At 33.2% G+C, this 12,239-nt stretch overlaps 1 protein-coding gene across 1 annotated transcript; it reads right to left on the bottom strand.

The window, feature by feature from the left end:
• Positions 1-9,710: 9,710 nt before the first annotated feature.
• Positions 9,711-11,563, bottom strand: LOC120183985 (lecithin retinol acyltransferase-like). The gene is made up of 2 exons (XM_039188565.1): positions 11,461-11,563; positions 9,711-10,302 (listed from the first exon to the last, which is right to left on the bottom strand). Exons 1-2 carry the CDS (start codon positions 11,531-11,533, stop codon positions 9,824-9,826), a joined length of 552 nt encoding a protein of 183 aa, XP_039044496.1. The 5' UTR covers positions 11,534-11,563; the 3' UTR covers positions 9,711-9,823.
• Between the last annotated feature and the right edge of the window lie 676 nt (positions 11,564-12,239).

The following is a 12,239-nucleotide window of genomic DNA, read 5'->3' as shown; positions in this document are numbered from 1 at the left end:
TTTCTTCTTGAAAACCCATTTACACCCTATAGGTTTGACCCCTTCAGGTGGTTCAACCAAAGTCCATACTTGGTTTACTGACATGGAATCCATCTCAGATCTCATGGTTTCAAGCCATTTCTCAGAGTCTGGGCTAGACACTACCTCTTGATAAGTCATGGGCTCATCTTGATCCATAAGAAGAACATCTCTATGTGTCGTAACAAGAAATCCAAATCTCTCAGGTGCACGATGTTCTCTTATGGATCTACGCAGTGATTGTGTTTCTAAATCTGTTGAATGCTCCTCAACAACTTGTGAAACATGCTCAACTTCAGGTTCATTTATTTATTGCTCTTGAACTTTTCCAAGTTCAATATTTCTACCATTCCCTTTCTTTGAGAGAAATTCTCTTTCGAGAAAAACTCATGTTCGAGCAACAAACACTTTGTTCTCGTTGGGGTTGAAGAAATAATATCTCTTAGTTTCTTTAGGATATCCAATAAACATACACTTATGAGATTTAGATTCGAGCTTTATAGACATCTGATGTTTTACATAAGCTTCACAACCCCAAATCTTCATAAAAGACATACTGGGACGTTTCCCAGGCCATATCTCGTATGGTGTCTTTTGAACTGATTTAGATGGAACATGATTTAGTGTGAAAGCAGCTGTCTCAAGTGTATGTCCCCAAAAAGAAGTCGAAAGATCACTATGACTCATCATCAATCGAACCATGTCTAACAATGTTCGATTCCTTCTTTTAGAAACTTCATTCCACTGTGGTGTACCAGTTGGTGTAAGCTATGAGACAATCCCACATTCTTTTAGGAGTTCATCAAACTCTATGCTTAAGTATTCTCCACCTCGATCTGATCGAAGTGCCGTAATACTTTTGCCTAATTGATTTTGTACTTCATTTTTAAATTCCTTAAACTTTTCAAGGGCTTCAGATTTATGGCGCATAAGATAAATATACCCATACCGACTGAAGTCATCAGTAAAAGTAATGAAGTAATGAAATCCACCTCTAGCTTATGTATTCATTTGTCCATATACATCACTATGTATTAACCCCAATAAATCACTTGCTTGCTCACCTTTATTATTAAAAGGAGCTTTAGTCATTTTTCCCAACAAGCAAGATTCGCATACATCATATTGTTCGAAAACAAATGAATCTAAGAATCCATCTTTATGGAGTTTTGATATGCGTTTCTCACTTATATGGCCTAAACGACAATGCCAAAGATAAGTTTGATTTGAGTCATTTGTTTTTTATCTCTTAGTATTTATGTTATAAATCTTGTTTTCTTGATCCAAAATATAAAGACCATTAACCAATTGTGCCGAACCATAAAAAACACTATCGAGATAAAAAAGAACAACAATTATTCTTAATAATAATCTCAAAACCAATCTTGTCCAAACAAGAAATAGAAATAATGTTCTTAGTCAAACTAGGCACATAATAGCAATCCTCTAAATTTAAATCAAGTCCACTAGGCAAAGATAAAACATATGTCCCTATAGCTAATGCAACAACTCTTGCTCCATTTCCCACTCGTAGGTCCACGTCTCCTTTAGCCAGATTCCTTCTCTTTTTCAGTCCCTGTACAGAAGTACAAATATGAGAACCACACCCGGTATCTAATACCCAAGAAGTAGATGTTGACAAATTAACATCAATAACATAAAAACCTGAAACAAACGTTCCGTTTGCTTTTGCCTTCTTGACCTCTTCAAGGTAAACAGGGCAGTTTCTCTTCCAGTGTCCGGTCTTATCGCAATAGAAACATTTTCCTTCTTTTCTAACTCCCCCTTTGGGTTTCAATGCATTTTTCCCTTTTGACTTGGTCTTACCATTTCCCTTAGACTTTGCCACTACCTTTTTTTTTTCTTTCCTTTGTCCTTGTGGACTATCAGAATGGGCTTAGGTCCAACCTTTTTCATATTACTTTCAGCAGTTCGTAACATGCCAAGTAACTGTGGTAAAGTCTTGTTAATTTCATTCATGTTGAAATTAAGGACAAATTGGCTAAAGCTATATGGTAACGATTGCAGGATAACATCGGTAGCCAATTCATCTTTGAGAGGAAATCCCAACTTTTCCAACGTTTGGATATAGCCCATCATCTTAATGACATGAGCTCCTACAGGAGTTCCCTCTGCCATTTTGCATTGAAATAGAGCTTTAGAGGTCTCATATCTCTCTTGACGTGCTTGCCCTTCATATATTTCTTTGAGATTTTAAATCATCTTATATGCAACCATGTCCTCATGTTGCTTCTGAAGCTCAGGAGTCATGGTGGCAAGCATTAGACATCCAACATCTAATATATCATCCATATGTTTCTTGAATTTGTCTTTGTCAGCTTTTGAAGCATTAGTTGCCGGTTCATCAAGAACAGGTTCCTCAATGACATATTATTTTCTTTCCTGTTTGAGAACAATTCTCAAATTACGAAACCAGTCAAAGAAGTTTATGCCATTAAGTTTATCCTTCTCAAGGAGTGATCGTAGTGATAAAGTGTTGTTTGCCATTAAATCTACAACAATGGAAATATTAAAGTAAGTGAATTTACCGAATTAAAATTTATAAATAGGACTTTATTTACAAATTACTCCCACTATTTTATTCAAAATTAAAAACCCTCTCTATTTTAATTTCAGAAAAATTCAACGAAAATTTTTCTAGTGGGTGAGGATCCATAATACATCAATTTCCTAAATCAGCTTTGGCTTTTCTTTTAGGATAGTGATTATTTAGGTAAGTAACACTTTACTAGTTACATCTTATGTAACTCCTCATTTTGGTGAACAACTTTTGTTCAAGTCATCTCATGACTTATGCAAATATTTAACCTCTAGGTTTCTAATCCTATTAGAATAACCTAGCTAAGTTATTACCAATATTTCAACCGGTGAATATCACTTGCTTATTCTTCACGTTTAACCAATATAGATTTATGTGCCAATGCTTTGGCAGAGCCTACACAATATCAATCAAAGCCTTAACGAGGGTAAATATCGGACGGTTAAGTTAACTTAGATTATAAAGAGGGATTTGCGTAATTATCTCATCATTATTCGTTTTAATATTAGGCCCTTATTGATCTCATCAATATTTATTCTTATGTTATCATTTGATGCATTGCATACATATCAAATTTATCAATAAATAAGATGCAATGGTTATAGCCCAAAATAATGACTAAGGTGGCCCATCCCAAGCCAATGGGAGAACCAAGAACCCTAAAGCCTAAGACTACTCTCTAGGCATCTTCTCGCCATTCTTCTGCTCCTTGTGAATCTTCATAGGTTTAGAATTTTAAAAGAAACTCGCTTTACATACGAGGGAATAAGATGAGAAGAGAAATACAATAGAGATATAGAAAGGCACGGCTCGCAGACCGTATTTCAAAATAAACCATTGTAAATTGAAAAAGGCCTATAACCATGCATATCAAACACCGTGCAAAACAAACATATATATATACACGTTGTTACGCCTTTGTTAAAAATATTAATATGGGCCCTCAATTTGTACTGCTGATGAGGGGTCTAGGGGCGGAGCCCCTAGCGTGGTAGGATTTTTTTTGAAAAACAGTACTCATGTTTCCATGGAAAAACTTCACGATTTGATAACAATTATCAACATAATCGTGCTTTTGGGATTTTCAATCACAAAGGTTTTCTGCATCAGAACAACTATTGTTCCACTGCCAAACGCGATCTGTTATCGCACTCCCACAGATCATCCAACAACAAATCGATTGAAAAACATATTAACAAATTAACATATTAATCATTGCGGTTATCGATTTGAACAATGATATCAACATATTTACCGAAATCGATAAAACTAGAACATGCATCTCATACATATCGCATCAACCAAAAATTTAACCCAATTTCATATCGTACAAGTGGCTCTGATGCCATTGTTAAGACCGTCGGTGCACCCAATTACGCAGCGGAAACAAAACTCGACGGTCTCACCAGCGATCCAAGTACGAAAAACCGAAATTGGGAGGAAATGATGCGAATACTTACAGCAGGTTCCTTGAAAACAGCAAGAACATCAGTGAATACTGATGGTGTAGATCGATTCGAATCGAAAGCCTCCACGAAATCACGTCTCGACCTCTACTCAGTTCACCCGATTGAGAGCAATATTTGTTTTCCCCAAAACTATTTTGAGAAAAAACGGCTGAAGGGTTTGTGTGTGTTACCAAACGGCTGCTAGACCTAACACACCCTTTTATATCCATTACCCTAACATCTTAGGGTTTTTAAAGTTATTTTGAATTAATAAATAAAATATTATTTAATTAATTCAACTTAAATATACATTAAAGACTTATAATCAGAATTACAATCTTTAATGTTTACTTAAAACATTTATTTAATTATTCCAAATTATATATATATATATATATATATATCAATTAAAAGAGTTGTAATATAAATTACATTCTTTTAATGCTTACTTAATATATTCGGGATAATTAAATTCATATGTATATCAAATATACATATCTTAACTTTAGATATATTTTAGTAACGTACAACAAATTGTACACTTTGCTCATTTCAATCCTAGGGTGTGACCCTGTAGGTTCTTGTAACGTTAGTAGTAATTATTAGAACAATTCTAAAATTACATATAATGAGTGACATCTAGCAATATATCATTGTCACCTAAGTTACAAGAAAATATGATTCGACATATCATCTTGGTGATTAACTCTTTTATGTATTACATGCTTTTGTCCTTTATATCTAGAATAGGCACAAGTCTTGGAATAGTCACACTTGTATAGCCCATCTATTGTTTCTTAATATCTAGAGTAGACTTTAATTAACGAATAGTTTGTGATATCTCATATCAACTTATTCGAGCATGGCCATGCGTTTCTAGTCTCATTCAATCAAGTGGCCTGTGATATATTTCCTATTATGTAGGAAGGACAAATCCTATCTTAATCATACACACCCACTACATATATTGAGATATATTCAATAGCAGTCTTTATAGAGCAACCAGTTACGGAGCTTGTTTAACTGCATCAAAACATACATTAATATATGTTGGGATAATATTGATCTCAAGTCTGAGGATCATACATATAGTTATCACCATGAGCAATGTTATGATTGTCACATAATAATCCAAGACATATGCTCATGGTGGGTCAATCCAATACATTGTTCTCTAACAATATAATCATGTATCAATTCTGACATCTCTATGTCATTGACAACTCATTGTCATCAATCAATAACATGTTAGTCTTAAGCATATTATTATTGTCCATGCCCATAATAATACTTGACTAGGGATCTTGTAATAATAACAATTATGTCATTACATGGACTTTATTATCTTCCAGTTTATGTTAAACACATATATATAACTGAAAATAATAGCGGCAATGCCTTTATTCAATAAAATCGGTAAATAAAAGTATTATTACAATCATCATATGATTGGTCTTTGGACATACTCTAACAGAAGCTTTTGTTGAAGCGCATGAGGCAGTGTATTTAGATAGGCAACTTGGACTTATGGTTGGTAGTCCCGAAACTATGGTTCTCTAGAAGATCTCATCGTCAGTTATGCATTGACGTTAGTTAGTGTATTGTTGGGATTGTTTAGGTGATTGTTTTCGGTCTTTGAGAACAACTTCGTTTGTGTTCGATTTGCTACGGGGATCTGGTTAAATTTCTCATGTGTGTTTTTTGTTTCGATTATTATTTGTGATGTAGTGAGCCTAGGACCATATTGGGTTCCTTAGATGAAAAGGCGAATGGAGTGCTCTTTGGATGATCCTTGGTGATGTATTCTTGGTTTATAAGGTGTTTTGGTGGATTAATCATCCAGAAGGTTCGGATGATGTCCTTGAGGATTTATATGCTTGATGTTTTGGAGTCAGACAGTTCTGTTTTGCTCTTTCCTGTGGAGGCTTCTGGGGTGGGGTGGTGTTTCTGTCAATTGAATTTTGTGGTTGTGTGTAGTTGTTTGCATAACAACAGGTCAGACGTTTTTTTGGTAGTCTCATGTATCTCAGGCTCTGTTGGTTCTCAGGAGCTAGTCTTCGGATTTCTGTTCTTTCCACCTCATGGTTCACTCTTTTTCCTCCAATAGGTTTAGGGAGGTTTTTTAATGAGGTCCATGGGGTGATATACCTTGTATCCTTATCAATACAAAGTATCAATCTTTCAAAAAAAAATCAACACTTTCATTCGCAACACATTAGACAACACAAGATGTGATGCTATTATAAAATAAACTACTTACTAAAAGGGATAATTTTTCCTAAAAGATTCAAATTCGAACTGTTATATCTACAAAATGTGTTTGTGTTATCAATAAATTAAAAAATTGAACATATATTATCTTATATTCACCCAATTCAAAACCCGACTATTTAAAAAAATGAAAAAGTACACAAATGATCCCCGACTATAAGGAATTATTTTGTTGATTCCCCAACTATTAAAAGTTACAAAATAGACCTCGGTGGATTCCGACCCGATCCAACTATGTCAGAATGTTTTTAAAAAAAACTGGGAATGAGTCATATTTGGATTTAAGGTGAAAAATACATGATCCGGCCCAGAAAATAATGTAATTGTATCTTATATTTTTTAGGGATAATTGCAATAATGCCTCTCTATATATTATTCTTTTTCAATTAGATACATATTTTATTGAATAAAATTAATATTTTTTATAAATATATTTATTTCGGTCGGGTCGAGTCTGAGTTTTATATCAAAAACTTGGTCGAGTGAAGTCACCTTAAACTCGGATATGGTCGGGCTCGGGTGAAGGAGGTCTATTTTTGGGTTAGATCGGGTTCGGATTTAAGATGAAAATACCCCACCCGACCCAAAAAAATAACGTAATTATGTCTTTTATAGTTAGGAACAATTACAATAATACATCTATATATATATATATATTTAATTAGATTCTTATTTTATTAAATAAAATTAATATTTTTTTATAAATATGTTTATTGCGGGTCATATTAGATTTAAGGTGAAAAATACCCTACTCAACTCAAAAAATATTGTAATTATATCTTATATATTTATGGATAATTGTAATAATTACCCTTCATATATTATTTTTTAATTAGATTCCTATTTTATTGAATAAAATTAATTTTTTATAAATTTATTTATTACGGGCCAGGTCAGGTTCAAATTTTATCTCAAAAACTTAGGTTTAGTGAAGTCACCCTAAATTCGGGTCTGGTCAGATTCGGGTGGACGAGGTCTATTTTTCGAGTTAGGTTGACCGAGAACCTGATCTAACTCGACCCATGCATTTCCCTAATTTGAATCGTGATTGTGAATGAAAAAATTCAAATAAGAGAATCATCTTCGTAATAGATTTACGGTATCTGAATTTAATTAATTGATTAATAAATTAAATATCAATAATTAAGAAGGAAAAAAAAAATCAGTGGCATCTTTTAAGTGGTCATGTTGGAAATCTCACGCAGATATGGCATAATTTAGCCGGTCATTTCCATATATTTTCCTGTTTTCTACTTCCTATCATTATACATACGCTTAAAAGCATCGTACCAGCATTTCCTCAAAATACCATAAGAGGTGAATCGTCCACGGTCAACATAAACATCTTATTTCCTACAACTAGGGCTATAAAATAGTATTAAGTATTGCTGAGCTCGGCTCGATTCGTCCCGAAAAGTTTAGAACTAAGGTCGATTTGACTTAAAATCTCGTTAGATTAAAATTACCAAGCTCAATTCGAACTCGAACCCGAATCTTAAGCATATGAAAGTCTTATATTCTATTTTTGGGAGATAAAATGATTCCTCACACTATTTTTTTTCTCATGGTTTTATTGTTCCAATTCAAAACCATTATCTGAGATGATTCTCTACAGCCTACAGCAACCCTTATCGGCACAAAAAATCTCCTTTCTCATAGATTTGTTGAGTGATGATCTAATCTCAATTACGCCAGCTCCCCGTCCTCTTAGTGAAGCAATCAGTGACCATAAAGATGAATCTATACCAACTAGAAATTTGTAGTGGAACGAGGTATCAAACTTTTTAAGATTAAAGGTTTAAATTAGAGATGGGCATGTGATTCGAATCCAGTGGATTCTGACCCGAACCGATTGTGTCAGAATTTTTTTAAAAAAAACCGGGTATAAGTCGGGTTTGGATTTAAGGTGATAAATACTTGATCCGACAGAAAATAATGTATTTATATCTTATAATTTTTTAGAGATAATTGCAATAATATCTCTATATATTATTATTTTTCAATTATATCCATATTTTATTAAATAAAATTAATATTTTTTATAAATATATTTATTTCAGTCGGGTCGTGTCTGGGTTTTATATCAAAAATTTGGTCAGGTGAAGTCACCTTAAACTCGAATATGGTCGGGTTCGGGTGAAGGAGATCTATTTTTGGGTCAGATCGGGTTCGGATTTAAGATGAAAAATACCCGACCCGACCCAAAAAGTAACATAATTATGTCTTATATAGTTATGAACAATTATAATAATACCCTCTATATATACTTTTTAAATTAGATTTCTATTTTATTAAATAAGATTAATATTTTTTTATAAATATGTTTATTGCGGGTTGGATTAGGTTTGGAATTAAGGTGAAAAATACCCTGCCCGAACCCAAAAAATATTGTAATTATACCTTATTTATTTGGGGATAATTGCAATAATAACCCTCCATATATTATTTTTGTTAATTAGATTCCTATTTTATTGAATAAAATTATTTTTTATATAAATATGTTTATTGCGGGTCAGTAATGTTTAGATTTTATCTCAAAAAATTGGGTCTAAAAAGTCACCCTAAACTCGGGTCTAGTCAGATTTGGGAGGAGGAGATCTATTTTTCGAGTCGATTTGGCCAAGAACCTAATCCAACTCGACCCATGCATATTCTAATTTAAATCGTGATTGTGAATGAAAAAATTAAAATAAGAGAATTATCTTCGTAATAGATTTACAGTATCTGAATTTAATTAATCGATTAATAAATTAAACATCAATAATTAAGAATAAGAAAAACCCAGTGGCATCTTTTAAGTGGTCATGTTGGAAATCTCACGCAGATATGGCATAATTTAGCCCGTCATTTCCAAATCTTTTCCTCTTTTCCACTTCCTATCATTATACATACGCTTAAAAGCATCGTACGGGCATTTCCTCAAAATACCATATCCATACATATGGACTAGCTTGACCATATTTTTAAAAGTAATATCATAATATCTTCTCTTAATTACTATAAATTTTAAATTTATTATACGAACTAAATGATTTCACTGATTAGAATAATAGTTGTTATCTCTAACGATTTTGAATTCAAGTATGATGTTTATAGAGGTGTTCAAACTTTTATAAACAGATGATCGTCTTTCGAAAAGATATTATATTGGCTTGTAAACATTCTATTAATAAAAAATTAAAATTAAAAATAACTGAAATATTATTTATATTAAAAAAATTTACTGTCATCTGAGTTGAACGATAATATGTTGATTGAAATATATTAAACTTAAAAATAAACATATAAGCACGAACGGAATATGAATAAACTTAAAAGTAAACCAACTAACACAAATAGATAAACTAGTCTTTGCATTTCTTAGATTTTATACACCAATATAAAGATAAGGTATATCTTCATAACATACTAGCTTTGCCTTCTTCGAGTTATTATAATACTTTTAAGACTCGTGCATCAGTAGCAGAAGTTGACGACAAGCTCGAACTTCAGTATCCCTCGATCCATCTATGTTCGAACCGTTTTGTTAACGGGGTTTTATGATGGCGGTTATTGCCTTCGTAGCCAAGTAAGCTCCGACAATAGGAACGGCAGCAGGAGCAGGAGCGAGCAAAATGGCGGCAGCAGCAATACGGCCTGCAACCTGGCTGCCCGCGGCGGTTCCCGTCTTGCAATACGTGGCGAAGTCCTCGCAATTGTTAAAGATCACGTCGTAGTGGTCGTACCCTTTTTCGAGGAAAAAGACGGCAGTCGTGATAACTTCATGGGGAGGCTTGGACGGGATACGAGAGCAGGTGCCGCTTTTTCTGAAAGTGAATTCAATAACAGAAACTCCATAGTCATAGATCCGAACTGTTTCTCCTTCGAGGAAACAATTGATGCATACTCTGGCTATTTCGCCATTGATGAATCGCTTGTTTCCACATTTCTTGCATGAAGATGGCTCGCTAAGTTTCTTTCCTTTTCCTCGGAGATGAATCACCATGTCGCCGCCCACATATATTCCTGCAAGGATTAGTCATAAACATCCAAATGTGTGTGTGTATATATATATATATATATTGATGGTAACCATGTATGTTATGTCGATTGGAGATGATTCATCTCTTATAGTTTTGATAGTTTAGGCGAAGAATCAATTGTATATGTTAGAATCATAGGTTGTTAAAGTTATCTGGCTTTTCAGAAACCTGAAAAGCATGATGTGTCCCTAATTTAATTCATATTTTTTTAAAGCATTTTGCCTTCCAATTTTTCATTTTAAGACAAAAAGATCTCTAACTTTCAGCTAAATAGTCACTCTAGCTCTTTTTCTTTTATTTTGAAGTATCTTGGCTCCCAAATGTTTTTTTTTAGGGTAAAAAGGCCCTTTTTCAGAACATTGATTGTTTGTTTACTATCAATTTCCATCCACATGGGTCTTTTTGCTCCAAAATAAAACATTGTGGGTCAAAATGCTCAAAAAAGAATAGGAGTAAAAAGTGATTATTTAATCAAAATGTTATAGACATTTTTTATCATCATACCAATATGAAAATTGTTGGAAGAGAAGAAATCTCCTCTATTTTGTACGAGGAATTTATATATAATGACCTTTATTTCTATTGTCAAATTTAGGTCACGATGATTATCCGTACACCTTATCATGATATAGAAATAGTTGTTAGATAACAAATACGAAATGCTTTGAAGAACTCCAGAAAATATCTTTTGGAAATTTTAAAGAATTCTGAAATTTTCAAAGCTCGATGGATAAAGAGTGATAGCAAGCAGGGCCGTGGCTGGGGCGGCGCGACCGCGCAGGGCGCCCAATAAATGGGGCCCAAATATATATATATATATATATATATATAGTGGCGTTTTACCAATAAACGCCACTATAGATGGACCTATTGCGACGTTTTTTAAAAAACCATTATTATTGCGTCTTTATTGATAAAACGCCATTATAGATGGATCTATCGTGGCGTTTGTCAAGAAAACGCCACTATTGTTGCCCCGAAATCGAATATATCTAGAAAATAGGGGCCCATTTATAAGAATTTGTACAGGACCCCCGAAAACCCTACCACGACCCTAATAGCAAGAGTATTGCCCTTGAAGAGGATATGAAGTACAACGATATATATATATTGATTAAATAGAAAAGAACGAGAAACAAACCATGGTGATAATATAGACCTAAGTTTCTTGGACAATAGATGTGGTCGCCTGCTTCGAGTTGCCTTGGTGCCATATCTAAAATTATATTATTTTATGTGAAATGCTTTTGTTTAAGTGGTGTTTTTAGCATTAAACTCATGATGAATTTATAGTAGTTGTGGTTAGAATAAGTAACATAGGATGGAGAATAGAAAAATGCCAATGGAATTTGATTCTTTTGGAAAGTATGTTCTTGTGCCAATTTAGTCAAATTATCCTTCTTCGATGATGCTAAATTACACATCCAATGTGAATGCTTGACACGAATTTTAGTACAAAACCCAATAAATAATTAGGTTTAAGGGTTATTCTTTTCCTTATAGTAGACTTAGCTCATCGTTTTTGTTCCTATGGTATTTTCGCATCAATTTAGCCCTTAAAGTTATTTAATTACATCAATGTTTAAAATATTTACTATTGTTTAGGGTTTAGTTTTAGTGTTTAAGATTTAGGGATTATAGTTTAAGGTTTTAAGTTATGGTTTAGGGTTTAAGATGATGCAAAACAACTTAGTACCTAAACTATCAGTTTTGATCCGTTTTAGTACCTAACCTTTTAATGTTTTCAAAACTCTACCTAAAGTTTAGTTTTTGTTTCATTTTAGTACACTATCGTTAAGTTTTGAAAAAAAATGAAAATTTAGGCACTAAAACGAATCAATAGTTTAGGTACTAAATGTGTTAAGTTTTTAACGGCAGATACTAAAATGCAACAAAAACTAAACTTTATGTATGATTTTG

This window comes from Hibiscus syriacus, unplaced genomic scaffold (genome assembly GCF_006381635.1).
Source record: "Hibiscus syriacus cultivar Baekdansim isolate YM2019G1 unplaced genomic scaffold, ASM638163v2 tig00112856_pilon, whole genome shotgun sequence".
Classification (NCBI taxonomy): domain Eukaryota; kingdom Viridiplantae; phylum Streptophyta; class Magnoliopsida; order Malvales; family Malvaceae; genus Hibiscus; species Hibiscus syriacus.
Note: the sequence above shows the minus strand (reverse complement) of the source record. Positions and strands in the feature narration are given on the sequence as shown.

Excerpts from the sequence above, each read along its gene's own strand:
- LOC120183985 (XM_039188565.1), bottom strand. The coding sequence starts at position 11,533 with ATGGCACCAAGGCAACTCGAAGCAGGCGACCACATCTATTGTCCAAGA. Across the intron at positions 10,303-11,460 it reads AGGTCTATATTATCACCATG|GAATATATGTGGGCGGCGAC; the intron begins GTTTGTTTCTCG and ends TAATCCTTGCAG.